The sequence below is a fragment of the Arabidopsis lyrata genome, assembly GCF_000004255.2.
Source record: "Arabidopsis lyrata subsp. lyrata unplaced genomic scaffold ARALYscaffold_1, whole genome shotgun sequence".
NCBI classification, from domain to species: domain Eukaryota; kingdom Viridiplantae; phylum Streptophyta; class Magnoliopsida; order Brassicales; family Brassicaceae; genus Arabidopsis; species Arabidopsis lyrata.
Window position 1 is genome coordinate 22,507,048 of NW_003302555.1, and position 18,931 is coordinate 22,525,978.

The 18,931-nt window shown below is 43.7% G+C and overlaps 2 protein-coding genes across 2 annotated transcripts; both read right to left on the reverse strand.

The window, feature by feature from the left end:
- Positions 1–2,256: 2,256 nt before the first annotated feature.
- Positions 2,257–5,089, reverse strand: LOC110224436 (meiosis-specific protein ASY2-like). The gene is made up of 4 exons (XM_021010497.1): positions 4,192–5,089; positions 4,042–4,113; positions 3,270–3,829; positions 2,257–3,174 (listed from the first exon to the last, which is right to left on the reverse strand). Exons 1-4 carry the CDS (start codon positions 5,087–5,089, stop codon positions 2,257–2,259), a joined length of 2,448 nt encoding a protein of 815 aa, XP_020866156.1.
- Positions 5,090–15,123: 10,034 nt separating this feature from the next.
- On the reverse strand, positions 15,124–17,792 carry LOC9330040 (cyclin-A1-1). The gene is made up of 9 exons (XM_002893933.2): positions 17,420–17,792; positions 16,844–17,144; positions 16,620–16,762; positions 16,453–16,545; positions 16,156–16,365; positions 15,999–16,075; positions 15,721–15,904; positions 15,498–15,632; positions 15,124–15,403 (listed from the first exon to the last, which is right to left on the reverse strand). The coding sequence occupies exons 1-9, from the start codon at positions 17,612–17,614 to the stop codon at positions 15,338–15,340; spliced, it is 1,404 nt and encodes a 467-aa protein (XP_002893979.1). The 5' UTR covers positions 17,615–17,792; the 3' UTR covers positions 15,124–15,337.
- Positions 17,793–18,931: the final 1,139 nt, after the last annotated feature.

Sequence of the window (18,931 nt, forward strand, 5' to 3'; positions counted from 1 at the left end):
GTTTAAAACATGAACTTTGAGCCTGGTGCTTTTAATCCTCAATTTCTAGTTGACTTTCAATTTAATCTCTAACTTTCGTTGACGATGCCGATTGAGACACGTCTTTAACTGGACAAACGGAGGATTAAGACGCTGTTATCTGTCCGTCTAATATATCCGTTAATAAGCTAAACGATGTCGTTTAATCAAATGAAAACCCCCAAATTCGATTAAGCTCGAACCCTAGAATACCAAATCGAAATTAGAAATACAAAATCGAAGATTCTCTCTCGTTTTCTTCTCTAATCAAGACTTCAAGATAGCTGTGTTGAGTTTTCGATGTAAAGATCCTTACACCTAACCCACACACACACTTTGAAGGCACTCCACGGGCAGCGAGTACTATCGATGTCTCGGAGCTAGAACTCATCGGAATCGAGACAACAGATCTTGAGGAATAAAGATGAGATCGAGATTTGAGAAGAAATCGAGATTAGAAAAGAAAGCGAGAGAGAATCTTCGATTTTGTATTTCTAATTTCGGTTTGGTATTCTAGGATTCGAGCTTAATCGAATTTGGGAGTTTTCATTTGATTAAACGACGTCATTTCGCTTATTAACGGATATATTAGACGGACATATAACAGCGTCTTAATCCTCCGTTTGTCAAGTTAAAGACGTGCCTCAATCGGCTTCGTCAACGAAAGTTAGAGATTAAATTGAAAGTCAACTAGAAATTGAGGATTAAAAGCACCAGACTCAAAGTTCATGCTTTAAACCTCCACAAATGGCAAAGTGACGATTTAAATGACATTTTCCCCATATATGAAGTTAGTGTTTAGAACGGCCACAATTTGAAAATTGGACTATTAAATGACATTTTTCTCCATAGCTGTGTGAATGCAGTTTCCAATAATAGAACTTTTTATTGAGAAAAAAACGCAACATTATTTAAACTGATTGGTGATTTTTGGAAAGATTGTGAATTGCGTACGACCATCAAAAGTTGGTCAGTAAAGTCACTTTGAATATTGACTTACTCTCACTTACCATCGAGCTACGCTCAAAACTGTTGACCTTTTTGATTGCCACCATTAAAAACAAGTCAAAGTTCGATAAGATGCTGCTCACACACAACACATAATAATATCCCAAAAGAATTCGATTGTTGATATTTAAATAATGGGCATTTCAAAATAATAATAACAATAATTATGGCCAAAAAGCTTCATATAAAACAATGCGTAAAAAATCTTAGTAATACATTTTAGGATCTACGTCATGCATTTTTATTCTTTTTTCAATTTAGTATTTAGCTCTTGGGGTAATAGAATTTTTGTTTTTGTAAATTAAATTGGGACAAAGCTACTCCATGCATCGGTAGCTCGGCCTTACCGATGCCTCTCTATGTAATGTGAACTACGAACGGCTTGATCCCTCCGATCAGAGGGTACGTAGGCAGCCCTGCTTGCAGGGCGCAGCTATGATATTAATAAAATTTTGTATTTCCATCTAATTTTGAAATACAACCGAACCGAAATATACATCGATACCCTGGCCAGGCAATTCGATCGAACACGTTCGAACGAGAACGCACACCCTTACTTAAGTCTGCCAAAACAAGTAAAAAAGTCTTGGAAAAAACCTACACTTAAGGGTCTGAAAGCCGAGCTCCGTACTCGCAAAGCCTCGATAAACTGGGTAGCATAAGCCGGGGACGAACCCGCACTCCCAAAGATTTATCAGGCCAATACAGGGTAAGCCGATCACCGCGCGTCGCACCTCACGATGTCTCGAGCCCGTCTCGAACACTCCGAGCAAACTCGGAAAAGCCGAAGTAGGTAAAACTTCGCACAAGCCAAGTCCAGCACTTGCATCTTACCGACAGAATAAACGTATAGGCCGAGGACAGACTCACAAATTCCCAACCGATCAAGCCTACCAACAATCAAAGTAACCTAGGCCTCGCATCAGCTTGGTGAACTCGCACCAAGCCGATCACGACCAGGTTTACACAGAAACCGGCCGCGTCCCGTCCTACACAGGAGCCGACCCCTGAAGAACAGGCTAAAATAAAAGAAGGGAAAGAAGAAATAAATGGCGAAAACCACATAAAATAAGCCGACCTAGCGGCAATCATGTTCAAACAAACCGACCCAGCAAAAGTAAAGCTAAAAACCGAGTTAACGGCACGTGTTCAAAAGCCGACAAAGCGGCGACTAGATAAAAAAAAGCCGTCAAAAGAGGCAAAACGACAACTTTAAAAATGACCTCGCAGTCAGCCTTCGATATCAATGTCCTCCCCGTCTTGGACAACCTGAGCTAACGGAGTAGCCACCCGCGGAACCTCCTGGCCGTCGCCAGTCTGCTCAGCGCCTGTGGCCTCGGTCCCAAAACCACCACCATCCTGAAGTTCGGCCCCGGTCTCACGAGCTTCAACTGCGACCTCCTGCTGAGTGTCCTGATTAACGGCATCTTCTTCGACCTCGTCATCTCCGACGAAGTCCCTTCCACTGGCAGCCAAAGCGGCATACTGAAGGTTCTCAGTAACCTCGTTCCGGTCCGCGAAGAGGGTATAGGCGTCAAAATCGCCATCCTGAAGTTCAGTCACGTCGAAGGCCGCAAGATCAGCTCTGTACTGCGCCACGTCAGCCTCAACCCTGGAAAGCGTTTCCTCCGACTTAATGACGACCTCGCCGTCTTCCACTAGAGCCTTCAGAAAACCAAGGTTCCCGACTGCCTGGTTGTAAAGCAGAAGAGTGGGCTGCGCGGCACGGGTATCCTCAACATGAGCCTGTAGACGGGTGAGACGAGCCTGAAACAGCCGGGCCATCTTCGCAAGAGCTTTACCTCTACAGTACTCGCCGTACTCAGCACGACGTTCTCGCAGTCTAGCCTTTTCGGAATGGAGGATCACAGCGAGCTCGTCATACCGAGCCTTCTCTGCCTCCACTTCGGCGCTCAAACGGTCCCTCTCCGCAATCAGCCCATTCCGGTGATGATCGAGAAGGTTGACCTTCTCCCTAAGCTTCACCGCCTCGTCCTTAACAGCACCCAACTCTCGCGAGACTTGATCTACCCGCTCCTTCTCCGCAGCAATGGCAGCCTGATAATCACTCGAATTCGGGTTCTCGTTCGAAAGCCGACGAACTCGGCGCTCGTAGAGATGAACCATGCGGTTCATCGCGAAGGTCGCCTGATAAAAATATATATAAACAATTGACCGAGGAAGGGTAACAAAAATATATATGCACATATATATAGTAATAACCTCGATGATTTCCTGGCCACCTCGGTATACGCATCCCGCTCCCGAAGATCCTCAATTAGAGGGAACGAGCCGGGGCCATGACCCATCTCGCGGAATAGAGCAGCACAGGCGTCCGCATTAGATGTAAAGGGAACATCCCTATCAACATAGCGATACGACCACCGGTGGTCGGCGACCCGAGGCCTCTTCTGGGCAATCGGACGAGCTCCCGTATCAGCCGGCCTCTTCTTGTTCAGAGGCTCGACTGAGCCACTCCGGGCTTCTACGGCCCGAAGATCGTCACTTGGGGGAAGGATTACAGCTCGATCACCTCCACCAGCCTGCTGAGTTGAACGAGCTGCGAGCATCTCGTTCTTCTTTACCCTCTCGGAGTTAGGGCTCAACGGTCGAGAACTTCCGGCCTGGAAGGCGTGACGCCCTCCTTGATCTAGGAGACTCTTCTTCAGGGCCTCCCTCATTTGACGCTCCTCTGAGCGAGTCGGCTTTGCCACAGGAGTCTCCGTGGCCGGCCTCTTTTCCTTGTAACGACTGGCGTAATCCGGAACCACACTCAGGTCGAACTTACCCATTGCTTTACGACCTAAAATCAAAAAAGAAAAAAAAATATATATATGAGCCAAGGGAACGAAAACCCGCAGAGGCGAACGATATATGTGATACCTGGTTTTGATGGAGCGGAAACTTTGGAACTTTGACGAATTGGCCCTCGACGAGAAGAACCTCGGCGACCGCGCGAAGGATTCCGAGAGGGGCGGCGAGCAACCTTGTTAGTAGACGGCCAGATATACGTACCCTCGGCGCGAATCTTTTCGAGATCCTTCTTTAGCTGCTCGGGAAATGGATCAAATATCGTCGGGAAACGAGCTGCATAAAAAAAAGAAGATATAAGAATCGAAAACAACCAAAGAAGAAGTGTGAGGGCGGAAGACGAGCTCAAGCTACCGGGTGAAATTTTCCACCCTGTATAGATCGGAATTCTAACGTCCTCAACAGATTCTGCCGAAATCCTAACAAAGAAGTATCCCGCCGACCAGTCACTAGTTTTGCTCTTGGCCTCATCGACAAGCTTAGGAGTCGTGGATGACTGAACGTAGTGTAAGCCCGGCTTTTTCTTGCTGAGGCTCTTAATCTTAGTCACCTCCTCGTAATGAGAAGAACGGACAACCACGCCGCACCTACTCGCCAGCCAAACCAGGCCTACCGCATTCCGGATGGCAGCAACAGAAAGCTGAGAAAGAGCCATCTCCCGCCTCGCTACATATTCAAGCAGGAAGCCCGGAATCGGAAAAGTGAGATCGCATTCCGTAAAGAAACTCTCATAAACACAGAAGAAGCCGACCGGAGCGGACCAAGGTCGCTCGAATAAAGCCGGAATGCGAGTTTCAATCGAGGACGGAGCATCACAGTAATGGAGGGTATACGCGAGGGTCTCAAATGACGTCCGGGTCGGCCCCAGGAAGTCAACGTGATAGGGAGATGGTCCGGGAACCCCGAAAGGCATCTCAACGAGCTCAGGCTCAGCCTCTAGATCGTCAAACTTGACATCACCAATATCCTCATCTCGGAGACTATGAACGAATGGAACGATCGAGGTAGCCCCGACAAGATCCCGTTGAGAGGGCGAATCGCGACGTTGCAGTTCGGCCGCGAGAATCGAGGAACCGGCGTCAGACGACCTCGACGAGTTCTGTCGACGAGGGGACGAGTTGGACTCCAGGTCGTCGTCAAAAGAATTGGCTCGGAATCGATCAACGGATGATATACGACCCGTAGAATTAGACGAGGTGCGAGAACGGAAGTGGTCGGAGACGGAACCGCGAGAACTAGCGTCGGAAGACATCGCAATAAAACAAAAAAAAAAACGAGATAAAGCGAGAGAACGAAATAGAGAGGAGAAGGTTATACCTTTAGCGGAGGAAGAAGAATGAGAAACGGACGAGAGAAGAGGGAGTATTTATAGAAGCGAAAGGTGATAAGTAATCATTATATCTATGAAATTACGCAATAATTACGAGCTAAGACAGCTTCACACGCGAAGGGACGGTCTCCAAACACCGGGAACAATGTCCGACGAATCGATTCTCGCGTCTCTCCCACGCGCGCGCGTCGACGAAACTCGTTGATCCGAAACGACGCGAAGAAAGGCGATATCTTGCGTGTCTTGGGAAGGGAAAAACAATCATGATCCTCGCAGCACACGATGAATCATGATTGGGGGGCAACTGTTGAGGGAGTTATTGGGCTTTAAGGATATAAGGCCCAATCCAAGAGAAGCCCATCACGAAGGAGGCCTTAAAGCCCGAAGACATCGGGATCCGAACGACCTCGCCGCCTTACAGATCTGCCACGTCACGAGACGCAAGGGTAGAACCGGAAAAACCTGTCAGAGTACGCCCTACTCCGCGGGGGTATAAAAGCAGGACGACTAGTCCTGTCAAATCATCGAAAAACACGCTGACACGGCAAGGACACGAAGAGCTCGGCTGGGACACGAAGAGCTCGGCAAGGATACGAAGAACTCGGCTAGGACACGAAGACCGATCTCAATCTAGAAAAGGAAAGCGACCTCAATCTTCATTCAGCTCGGAGAAGCGACCTCAATCTTCATTCAGTTCGGCTTCATCGACGACCTGGAATCCTTAATCCGAAGTCATCAATCTCGGCTCGCCTAACGCCATTTGAACTCTCGGCTCGAATTGTTTTGGGAGATTCTTTTTACTTCCCCAGAGAAACCCTATTTCGTACTTGTGTGATTCGTGCATCAACAATTATTATACCATAGTTGAAAATTTTACGACAAACACAAAATATTCGAAAAATGGATATGTAAGCTCGGTGACAAATCGCCATACAGTGTATAAAACATAAATTAGTAATTTTGTTATGTTTACTACTATAACATGTTATTCTGTTTAATCAAAATAGAATAAAAGACTACTCTTTTCTTTTCTGTTTAACAATTGTAGTTACCCTCAAATCAATATTGTTTCTTCAATATATAATTTTGTCTACATAATTTCGTAATACTTTGTTAGATCTGCAACTAGCTAGCCATGTATGTCTACAAGAATAAATCCTTAAACCTACATGGAGTGGCAACTTGACCACTTGAGGTGCATGGAGTTCCAAGTTCGTGGGACTTCGGTGCCGCTCATGGTGAGGAGTTCGTAGTCGCCGGGGCGAACTATCTTCGAGACTTGGTACGGCCCTTCCCAGTTTGCTCCTAGTTTGCCGGCGCCGAGTTCAGCTGTATTATCGAAGACTTTCCTGAGTACGAGGTCGCCGACGTCGAAGTGGCGGTTGTGTACTTTTTTGTTGTAGTATCGGGCGGCAGCAAGCTGGTAGTTCTGAACTCGGCATAGTGCGGTGTTGCGCATTTCTTCAAGTTCGTCGAGTCTGTCAAGCATCATCTGGTCGTTGAGGTCGGGACGGACTGCCATCATAGAACGTCGAAGACTTGAGTATCCGACCTCGGCTGGGGCCATTGCTTCCATGCCGTAGGCTAGCGCGAATGGTGTTTGCGTGGTGGCACTGCGGGGTGTAGTTCGGTACGCCCAAAGTACTCCGTCTAGCTCGTCTGCCCAAGCTCCCTTTTTGTCGTCGAGGCATTTTTTGAGGCCGGCGAGAATAGTTTTGTTGGTCGCTTCGGCCTGCCCGTTGCCTTGCGGGTATCTCGGTGTGGACTTGTTTAGACGAATTTTCCAGTTCGCACAGAAATTCTCGAATGTCAGCGAGATAAATTGCGAGCCATTATCGGTGATGATTTCGTATGGAAGGCCGTGTCGGCATATTATATATTTCCAAACGAAGTTCTGGACATCTTTGGCTCGTATTGCCGCGTACGATTCGGCTTCCACCCATTTAGTAAAGTAATCCGTCATGATTAGGATGAACCGTTTTTGCCTGGAGGCTGGTAGCGGGCCGACGATGTCCATAGCCCACCTCATGAATGGATATGGTGCCGCACCGACCTTGAGTAGCTCGGTTGGTCGATGGATCGAGGGCGCGTGTCTTTGACATTGGTCGCACTTGGCCGCGAAGTCCTTACAGTCCGATATCATAGTCGGCCAATAGAAACCTTGCTTTTTGATTTGTAATGCGAGAGCTCGTCCGCCGGAATGGTTGCCGCCGGCCCCCATGTTTGTTTCCTTCATTATTTCTGTGATATCCTCGCTGTGTAGGCAGTTCAGCCATGCTCCGGTTGCGCTGAGCTTTAGGAGGCGATTTTCCAAGGTCGTATATTTCGCGGCTTTGATGCGTAATCGACGTGCTGCCAATTTATCCGTTGGGACCGTTCCATCGGTGAGGAAATCGCGTATTTCGACCCGCCAGTCTGTTGGGTCGGCTGCGTCCGGATCGTGATTGGTTCCGACGAAATTGACAGTATCGATTGCTTCGATGATTGGTCGGTCTACGCTTTCCACCGGGATAATACGTCGAAGGTCGGGGTCCGACGTGGATGCTAATGCAGCGAGAGCGTCAGCCGGCGCGTTATCTCCTCGCGGGATTTTGGTTAGTTCGAAATGTGTAAACTGTGAGGATAACTTCTTGACGACCTTGAGGTATGCCTCCATAGTGTCGTTTTTGGCTTCGTATTCGCCGCTAAATTGATTTGCGACGAGCTATGAGTCCACGTATGCTTGGACTCGTTTGATCTTCATTCCTAGGGCGAGGCGTAGACCGGCAATGAGTGCTTCGTATTCGGAGACATTATTTGTTGCCGTAAAGCGCAGACGAAACGATTGCTCGATTATTTCCCCGGTTGGTGAGACCAGTCGTATGCCGACGCCAGAGCCATGCGATGACGAGGATCCGTCGGCGTACAGCGTCCAGACGCCGTTCTGTGGGTCGCCATGCTCGGGGTCGCCGCTTAGGTTTTTTGGAATGAGCGGTAGTTCAATAAGGAAGTCGGCTAACACTTGCGATTTCATTGCTGGTCGGGTCCTGAAGTCCATATCGTATTCGCTGAGCTCGATTGCCCATTTAGCCATTCTCCCGGACTGGCTCGGACTGTGTAGGGCGGTTCGTAGTGGTTGGTCGGTGAGAACGGCGATTGTGTGGGACTGAAAATAGGGACGTAATTTCCTGGCAGATGTTACGACCGCTAGCGCAGCTTTTTCCATTGTGGGATAGCGTGTCTCGGCTTCGATAAGGGACTTGCTGACGTAAAAGATCGGCTTCTGGTCGCCTCGGTCATTTTTAACAAGCACACCGCTCACGGCCGAGCTTGATACCGCGATGTACAGAAATAACGTTTCACCGTTTTCTGGCTTAGCGAGAACCGGGGGCGTCGTGAGGTACTGTTTGAGTTCGTTGCAAGCATTTTCGCTCGCTTCATCCCATGCAAACTTGTCCTTCCTTTTTAAGAGGTTATAGAAGGGTAAGCACTTGTCCGTCGATCTGGCGATGAAGCGGTTGAGTGCGGCGATCCGTCCTGTTAGTCGCTGCACCTCGCGCGCATTCTTTGGAGAAGGCAGATCGAGGATTGCGCGAATTTGCTTTGGGTTAGCCTCGATCCCCCTCTGTGTGACCATGTACCCCAGGAACTCGCCGGATGTTACGCCGAACGTGCATTTTGCGGGGTTTAATTTCATATTGTACTCGTTCAATACGTCGAAGCATTGGCTTAGGTGTCGGACATGGTCGGCTGCTACTAGAGATTTTACCAGCATGTCGTCTATGTAAACTGCGATGGTTCGTCCGAGATGATCAGCGAACATCTTATTTACCAAACGTTGGTACGTCGCACCGGCGTTCTTGAGGCCGAATGGCATCACCTTGTAGCAATAGGTTCCTCGGTCTGTGATGAACGAGGTCTTTTCCCTATCATCTCTGTGCATGAGGATTTGATTGTATCCCGAGAATGCATCCATGAAGGACAGAAGTTCGTTCCCGGCGGTCGCTTCAACTATCCTGTCGATGTGGGGGAGCGGGTAGCTATCTTTTGGGCACGCCTTATTGAGGTCGGTAAAGTCTACACAAACACGCCATTTGCCGTTCTTCTTCTTCACAACGACCGGGTTCGCTAGCCATTCCGGATATTTTACCTCGGTTATCGAGCCGGCCTTCAAGAGTTTTTCGACTTCGTCATTTACGGCCTTGGCTCGCTCAGTTCCCAATTTTCGCCTTTTCTGCTTTACCGGTTTATAGGTTGAGTCGACGTTAAGCTCGTGCGTAACGATCATAGGGTCGATGCCTATCATGTCGTCTACGCTCCAGGCGAACGTTTTAGAATTCTTTTTTAGGAACGCGATGAGTGGTTCTTTAACCGATGGTACTATCTCGGCCCCGATTGCGACGCATCTTGTCTTATCCGTCTCGTCAATATTCACTTGTTCTGTTCTGCTCAGCTGAGGCTCTTCGAGGGATTTTTTCAGGGTCGGGACGGTCGATGACGCTGGCGTCGTTAATTGCTATAACTTCTTAGTGACGCGGTTCTTGTGTTCGATGAGAAAACATGTTCTTGCGATCTGTTGATTTCCTCTCAAGGTGAATACTCCGTTATGCGTTGGGAACTTGATGCACTGGTGGTATGTGGACGGGATCGCCTGCATTTGATGCATCCAGGGCGTCCCCAAAATAACGTTGTAAACTGCGGGCTTGTCAACTATGACGAACTTGACCCACGAGATCGTTCCTCCGACGAATATGGGCAACTTGATCGTTCCGATTGTCATTACGAAGTCACCATCGAATCCGGCCAACGGGCGCGATACGGGTTTTATTAGCCGATCGCTGACATTCATTATAGCCAAAACGTCCTTGAAGATGAGGTCGACTGAGCTTCCAGTATCGATGAGCACCCTAGTTACTCGGCTATCGCCGATAATGAGTTCGACGACGAGAGGATCGTTATGCGGTGTGTCGACGCCTTCCAGGTCGGATTGGGTAAATGATATGGGTTCGTCGATGGGCGTAATTGATGGCGCGCTCGTGGACGGCCATACTTCCTTCATTTCAGCTTTTTTGCGATGTTGTTTAATTGATCGAACCGAATCGTTGCAGTTTTGCAGTCCGCCCATTATCATTCGGACCTGTCTGACGACCACCGGAGCTTCGGCTGGCGCCTTTCCGTTCCGAGGTCTTTTGGCGGAATCATTCGCATCCTCGACTTCCTTGGCTTTCGCATGGTCTTGTAGGTATTGACGAGCCGTGCTTTCGTTACGCTTTTGATTTCTACCTCCTTGGGCGCGATCGCACTCGATCGCAATGCTTCCGCTCTTATATCTTGCCATCAGCAAGCTTTGTAGATACCGGCAGTCTTCAGTGGCGTGCGCTCTACTCTTATGGTATTCACAGAATATTGATGTCGATACCGGGGAATCGGGGTCCCTTACGTACTTGTTCCACGGCCTTGGTGATGGTGTCTCGCTGTTAACGACGAAGGTCGTAGGTCGTCGTGCCTGGCCGATGCTACCTTTGGAATGTTGCTTTGGCTCGGCGTTGTTTGCCGTGTTAGGTATGGCCGAAGCGGTCTCCTTGGTTACAGATGTTTTGGGCGGATTATGCTTTTTGGCTAGAACGAGCCGCTCTTCTTCGAGCTTGATATACCGCGAGGCTCTATGAAGTGCGTCCTCGAGAGTGTTCGGAGCATGAAGAGTGATATCGTCTCTGTACTTTGAATCGTACCAGACGGCGTTGCGCAGGGCTACTATCGCGGCTTCGTCAGGGATGGTGATTTTGGTTACTACCACCTTGAAGCGATCGATAAACGATCGGAGTGACTCCTTGGGGCCTTGCGATAGGGACCATAGGTCGGCGTTGGACGTTTGGTTCTCGATGAGAGGTGAGTAGTGCTTTAGGAAAGACGACGACAATTGGTTGAAGCTACTGATTGTATTTGGCTTTAGGCGGGAGAACCAGTTGAGAGCCGGGCCCGTGAGATGTTCGATGAAGATCTGGCACCGCCCTGCTTCGAAGTTTTCTGGAGTCAGCTCGGCGCGGTTAATCGCGACGCTGAAAGATTGCAGGAATTCCTTAGGGTCGCCTTTTCCGTTGTACCTTTCTAATTTGATTTTCTTGGATCCGCGGACGGAGATGCTTGTGATTCTTCGGGTGAAAGCGGTTTGCTGAGTTTCCTCGAGCACACGGTCGAGTTCTGGAGCCGAGCTAGTGGCACGGTGAATTTTCGAACTCATTTCCAGGACAGCGCGTCTTAGTTCGGCGATCTCCGTATCTCGCGGATTGGTGCTGCCCATGGTTTGGACGGGCTGAGCTGCCTGGGGACGTCCGGGGAGTTCTGGAGTGTAGACTGCGTTTGCACTCCAACTCGTTTGCAGACGGTTGATCTCGTCCATGGAGAACGCTTGAGCCGCGGCCAGAGATGCGAACCGAGCATCTGTTCGTGCGTCCTGTCGACCTAGATGGTCGAGGATGTTCTGGAGCAGTCGGTTTGGCTCGGCGGGAGTTGTTGCCGCAGCGTGCCGTTCTGCACGGTTTTCTTCGAGGTTCGTTGGACGTCGTCTGCTGGGAGAGGTTGGTTCGCCTTCCTCCTGGTGTGCCGGGGGCGTTTCGTTCCTTGCTGCTTCCGCTGGCCCCTCGGGCGTTTGAGGTAGCGATGCGGGAATAGCTACCGAGGTATGGGTGGCCTTCCTTGTCGGAAGTGCTCCTAACGGGATCGGCGTCACCGTCTCTCCTCCCGTGGAGGATGCGTTGTCGTCTCGGAGGCCCGTGCTGGTTCCCTGGTTTCCATCGGTTGCCATCGTGTTGTCGCGGGCTCGTTTTGTTGACTGGAGAAATCTCTGAGCTATCCCCCTACCTGGCGCGCCAACTGTTGATGCACGAATCACACAAGTACGAAATAGGGTTTCTCTGGGGAAGTAAAAAGAATCTCCCAAAACAATTCGAGCCGAGAGTTCAAATGGCGTTAGGCGAGCCGAGATTGATGACTTCGGATTAAGGATTCCAGGTCGTCGATGAAGCCGAACTGAATGAAGATTGAGGTCGCTTCTCCGAGCTGAATGAAGATTGAGGTCGCTTTCCTTTTCTAGATTGAGATCGGTCTTCGTGTCCTAGCCGAGTTCTTCGTATCCTTGCCGAGCTCTTCGTGTCCCAGCCGAGCTCTTCGTGTCTTTGCCGTGTCAGCGTATTTTTCGATGATTTGACAGGACTAGTCGTCCTGCTTTTATACCCCCGCGGAGTAGGGCGTACTCTGACAGGTTTTTCCAGTTCTACCCTTGCGTCTCGTGACGTGGCAGATCTGTAAGGCAGCGAGGTCGTCCGGATCCCGATGTCTTCGGGCTTTAAGGCCTCCTTCGTGATGGGCTTCTCTTGGATTGGGCCTTATATCCTTAAAGCCCAATAACTCCCTCAACAATAATGGTATATGCAAAAAAAAAATGACTCTCACTAAATGTTTTACAAGGAGATATAACAAGAAAAATAAGAGAGAACACAATAATTTCTTATTCCACAGAACGAGAAAGGTTGAAGATGATAGAAGATTGTATTCATTTGTATTTGAGTCACTTCAATATAGATTTTGTATAATTATTTCTTCTATTTGTTCAAGATGTAATTAAAATTATTTTTTTGTATAGCCAAATTAACAGGAAAGTTGATAAAATTTAGGACTTATATTTTGAAAGGAATGAAACTTTACAAGTAGATGATTTTTTTTTCCTTTTCAATATTTTGATTATAATAAAGAAAATTGTAGACTGCCCAATTTCTATATATAGTTTAGTAAGTTAGACCATTTTTTGCTTTAGCTTTGATTGGTTGCTTAAGATACTCGAGTTGGATGTTTGTGAACAATATTATAGTAGAAGAGTTAGGTATGGTCTTATCGGTAGGCAAAAAGCATCAAATTCCAAATACTTCCCGTAAAGAATATTATAATTAGAAGGAAAAAAAAAAAAGAACTTGGATCTAATTATATTTTTTTCTATGTATCCTAATGTTTTTTTCAACTGTTTGAATCTTTGTAGTCATATTTCGTATTAAGGTATATTGAACATGTAAACCATATTTTAACTCTTCTGTGGATTTAATTATTAGCATTACCGTAGTACCACCCGAATTCATATAAGTTAAATAGTTTTAAGAACTATAACTATTGGTTTTATAAATTTACACCTAAAATGTTAATCCATGAATATACAAACATAGATATACATTTATGGCCATCCATATCAGTAAGAAATGTTCTAATCGATCGAGGACCATCCAAAACATTCTTCAATATAATCAAATCTTTATGAATATCATTCATATTCGTATGCGGCTGCACTGTATCCACTAGTTTTGAAAAGATATGCTCGTCTCTTTATACACTAAACTATTGTATTACTATGTAATTAGTTATTGTCAAGCGTTGAATGTCGGTATTACAAATTAAAAATAATAATTAAGATTACGTTTGAGATATTGGTATAATTTAAACTTTTATACTTGTTTACAACGTTTTCCGATGCGTGTTTAATATTTTATGCTAAGACATTGTATCCGTTTTATTAGTGTTATCATCGACATGTGGAAGCAAATAAAACTATTAAATATATGTTGATGTTTAGATATTGAAACCATATATACATGTCATAATCAATTATTCAAATTTTAATTTTTTTTCTAGAGATTATGGTAAAATTATGCTTATATATAGTCTTATTGAAAGATTAACGAGAACGACCGAGACCGAATCCTATGGGGACCAACTAATATTGTGAGTCATCAAAGCTCATTTGAAGTGAACGTTATGAACTCCGAACCGAAATATATTCTGCAAAAAATCGTATTGTGAAAAATTCATAGTTAAAGATAGAGAAGTTCTAAGCCAATTGGGGTAAGTTCCCATTCCATTACATCCCACAAGAATAGTTGGTCCACAATAAAAATCGGTTTGAGTTGATCTCATTAGTCTCTCCATAAAATTTTTACATCTAAGAGCTCTAGTTCAAAACTAGATCACATTAAAGCAATGTTATTAAAAGAGATTATAAAGCAAATCGGATAATTTTCTACCTTATGGTCACCACTCGATCATGTCCAGTAGCTGGTGTACATACACGAAAGTAACTGAGCCAGTAAAAAACTAAGCCTACAAGAACCGACAAACTTCGCACGGAACCTCATTAGCCAAAGCCTTACACAAACGGAGACTAATAATGACGACTAAACTAACACGCACTCGCTAAACTACGAAAAGATAACCATCAACCAACAAAAACTACTCAAAACCCTGGAACTAAACACGATCAGACCTTGAAGGAAACCCAACCACGAGTTATGTTCTTCTTGTCCTCATTTGAAATTTGTAAACTTGAAAAAAAAAAAATATAATAAACTTCTTTAGGATGGTAACGTGGAAGCATCAAACAATCAGATCTCGATCAAATCTGGTGGAGGAGACTAAAACAGCCGCTTAATCGACTCATCAAAAACTTCAGGAGGAAGAAATGATGAAGGATTCAATCCGATTAAGAGTTTAAGACCATGGTAAAATTTATCTCATGGTAAAAAATTTCTTTATTTGAAATAAGAATAATAATTAATTTTCAAATTCTTATAAGGAAAAGCTGACCCACCACATTAAAAATCTAAACATAGCTTATTTTTCAAATATACTAAAATAGAGTACTTTTCAAAATTCCCAAAAAAAGAAATCCCATTGATTCAAAACTCAAACTCAAAACATATTGTCTCTCTTCAAAACATCAAGGGATCCTAAGCCAAAATAAATCCTCAAATCACACCTTCCTTTATGCCAAAGTATAACATTTTTTTCAAAGGGTTATGTAATTGACTTGTGCTAGAAATCTAATTAACATATCTATAATAGTAGTTGCCTAATTATGTACCACAATTTTGCTAGTTCACCGATTATGAAAAATGTATCTCACGTTTAAATTTGCACTTAATAAATAATTAAGCAGATTGATATTAACTCTCCCACTTTTACCAATATAATCATATAATTTATCAATCTTCACATCTTTTTATGTCTCCAAAGATAGAGGAAGAAAATCATCAGCAGAAGATAAAGTGAGATCGTAGATAGCTAATTTTTATAAATAGACCAACAACAGCAAAATCATGTACAATCAAACAATCAATCCAACATCATTGGAACTAAGTTAAATTAAAAGATTTAGCTGTTGTTGAAGAACTCTTGTGGGATTATGGATGGACAAAACTTCTTTGCCACAAACTTGTACTGCAAAAAAAAAACAAAACACAAACCAATCGTTATTAACACATAAAACAACACCTTAATCATCGTTCTTAATTCTTCTTAAACACAAACTTACTTTGTGTTGACTGTATTTCTCTCTCACGGCAGGTAGAGTAGAGCCGTGAGCGGTACTACACAATCTTTGAAGATCCTTCACACATCCTCTCAACTCCATCGCTTTATATTGCGTATAGTGTTGTAACGTCGAGTTCTGATCCAACCAAAGAAACAATCAACAACACATTTTACTTCATGATTCTTAAAGAGTAAAACAAAGTCTTGATGTTGTTTAAACATACCCATGGTCGTCTTGTTGGGTCTAGAATGTACTTAGCCAAGAAAATGGCGGAAGCAGCTACGAGTGAAGGTGAATGAGAGAGCATAGTGTACTCTAGAAGCGATAATTCCGCAATGTAGTTAGCCATACATTCTAGTTGCATCAATGGAGCCTCATGAACTCCATGGGCTGCTCGAACAAAGCGTCTGAATATCAAGTTTTATGATCCAAGTGGTTAGTACACAATTGTATGCTATAGAAAATTAAGGATATGTTTCGTAACGCAATCATCTTACTAACCTTAGAAAACATTTGGTTGTTGGGGCAGTCATTTCAAACTTCAAGTAATTCAGAACATCAGATTCCATATCAAGAACCTGCAGAGCAACAAGAAACAGAAAAATCAGTATCTTATTAGTGAAATCTTGACCTCATTTATCAAATTCAAAACACAAACCTCATCTTTGAGATATGTATTATCAGTGATGTAACAGAACTCCTCAACTTGTGGAGCACATATCTCTTCATATTTTGCTGCTATCATCATACATGCCACTCCAAGCAACTGAAGCTTCTGCCTACTAATCACATTCCCAGATAGATACCTATCTATATAGTTCACTGTCAAATACAACGTCTCAGGTACAAGTCTATACTCTTCTGACACCTGCGAGAAACCGAAACACCATAATTAAACATCGCCAAGAGTGACAAAAGCCATCAGATTCTGTAAATGTTGTTAACTATAATTCACCTCAATCAGCCAATCAACAAGAATTCCACGCATACTCGAATTCACATCTTTCTGAACTCTCTCCATATAATCAACCGCAGGCCGCTTCTTAGCCTACCATATAGATTCACAGATTCAGAAACTTGCAAACATAAACCTAAAATCTCACATCGAATAAGAGTTATCACCTCGGAGGCACAAAGATGCTTATAGATGTCACAAGCAAATGTAGCACAAAGCTGAGGATCAGCATTGTTACTATCAATGTTAACAATCTGATTCTTATCCATTTTCTTCATATCAGACAACACATCTCTGCTACAATAATTACCTGCAATCCAAGCAAATCAATTCAATACCAAACAAAATCTAATAAACAAAGTCATAGAGAACCATTAGTAAGTAATAATACCAATTGTTTCTGAAGTCGGCGTTATGTACAGATTACTCAATGCTTTCCTTTCAATCGAAACAACAGCGGAAACTTCGTCATTATCGATATACTCAACTTGAGGACTCTTGTAAGAATCACTTGAAGACATTGTCTCGTCCATTGATACTGATCCATCATCAGATTTGCTAGGTGAGGAAGCAACTTTGTGAGGAACTACACTTTTTTGCAGAGGTAAAACATTGCTCGAAAAACCGGCATTTACGCAAACAGGTGGTGTTGGTGCTAACTTCAATTTCGCAGACTTGTTAGAACAATGTACCTATACAAAAATCAAAATCAATAAGAAATCTCACAGATTCAATCAAAGAAACGATGAATCTATAGTCAAATCAAACAAAATTGATCACAAAAACCAAATCGTCAACAAAAACTGAAGCAAAATTTTGTAAAATCACACAGAAATCGAAACAAAATCACGAAATTCCGATCAAAGAAACAATGAATTCATAGTAAATTAGAGTAAACGATTCTTCAAATCAAGTCTATAACAAAAACTCAGATTATGTAAAATTATACAGAATTGAAGAAACTAACCGAATCAAATGATGAATTTGGTAATCGTGAGCCATTTTTTTGATTAGTGATATTACTTAACGGTGCTCGTTTTTTCGTCATCACCGCCATAGGTTTCACTGAATTTTCCGACGAAGATGGTGCTTGACGCTTTGCTAGTGAGGATTTCGTCGACGAGGAAAACGAAGATCGCCGATTCTGATGAATGTTCGACATTTTTTTTAGGGTAAAATCTCTGTGAGAATCTCTGAAAAAGGAAACTGAGTTTTAATGGAGAAAGAGAGAAGAGAAAGAGAAAGAGAAAGAGAGACTCTAAAAACAAAGTGAAGGAAGTGATTTTTTGTTGGGTTAAATAATTAATTTTGAAATTTGAAAGATGATCCTGACCGTTGATTTTGAAGTGTAGATTTGTCTTGGAGCGTGCACAAGTTTTAAAAGGTGTATGTCTGTTATTTTAGTATATATCACTGACTTGTTATATTACGCCACGTAAGGGTCAATTAGCTTTTAGCCAAATAATGTGTGACAGTCGAAAACGAGACTCGGTTTGGTTTACTTTTTTTGAATTCGAATTTCAAACGGAAATAAATTCGAATTTCAAACGGTCACCTTTTGGGCTCTTTCTCCTTTTTTAAAATAAGTTGGAGAGACATAAACCATAAAAAGATAAATTCATACATTGAAATCAGGAGCTATTTTCAATTTTAAATATTTTTACCACCGAATATGTAATGTGAAGAAAAATGTTATGTTATTTAAATTTCAAAACGTGAAATATGGAGAGCTTATTTAGTAAAATATTTGCGAAAGATATTTCTTAGTGTTTTTACTTGTTTAGTAACAACTAACAAGAATCAGAACTAGTAATATCAGATTGAAATCTCAAGGTGTCATGAATGTGTACATACATTAGAGAAAATTACTTTTGGTAGTCACGGATACTAAGGGTCCGAATGGTAACAGCGTAATTGGTTGTGGGAGAAAAGCGGTTTTATAGTGCGGTACGGTTCAACTGCGGTATGTGCGGGAGAAATGTATTTGCGGGACAAGTGCGGTTAGTATAAAATAAGCGGTACGGAATAAAGTTTGATTGGTGAAAAAACTATTTGCGGTACACAATAAATTTTTTGACATAATTATTGCTAACAGTTTTAAAATTTTCAATCATAAAAAAGCACAAGACAATAAAAAAAACTATTATTGGTCTGAATCTAATATTTATGGCATATATTCGTTGTTCCGTAAAACACCAGTTATAGTTTCTAGCAGTTGTATCTTATCTTCATCGGTGCTTTCGGCTATGTCAATGAAATACTTACGCCATAATACTTGCTCCTTTAGTGTACTTATGCATGTCTAGTAAAATCTAGTATGTTTAGGAAGGTCTAACGCAATGAATATCTCTTCTGCCTTTTTAAATTCATCGTAATCATCTTGGATCTGTGTTGTTGTTTCAGTAGGAGGAGTTGAAATTTCGATCAGATGAGTTGAACCTGTTTGGTTGGAAGACATATCTACATTAAATAAAATCCA

What these genes read in the sequence shown, in the direction of transcription:
- LOC110224436 (XM_021010497.1), bottom strand. Translation starts at nt 5,089, where the DNA reads ATGTCTTCCGACGCTAGTTCTCGCGGTTCCGTCTCCGACCACTTCCGT. An exon ending in CGAAAAGATTCGCGCCGAGG is followed by an intron (nt 3,830 to 4,041) that starts GTACGTATATCT and finishes TTTTGATTTTAG; the next exon opens with GTCGTAAAGCAATGGGTAAG. An exon ending in AGCGGGATGCGTATACCGAG is followed by an intron (nt 3,175 to 3,269) that starts GTGGCCAGGAAA and finishes TATTTTTATCAG; the next exon opens with GCGACCTTCGCGATGAACCG.
- LOC9330040 (XM_002893933.2), bottom strand. Translation starts at nt 17,614, where the DNA reads ATGTCGAACATTCATCAGAATCGGCGATCTTCGTTTTCCTCGTCGACG. An exon ending in CAAATTCATCATTTGATTCG is followed by an intron (nt 17,145 to 17,419) that starts GTTAGTTTCTTC and finishes ATTTTTGTATAG; the next exon opens with GTACATTGTTCTAACAAGTC. An exon ending in TTGTTGATTGGCTGATTGAG is followed by an intron (nt 16,366 to 16,452) that starts GTGAATTATAGT and finishes GGTTTCTCGCAG; the next exon opens with GTGTCAGAAGAGTATAGACT.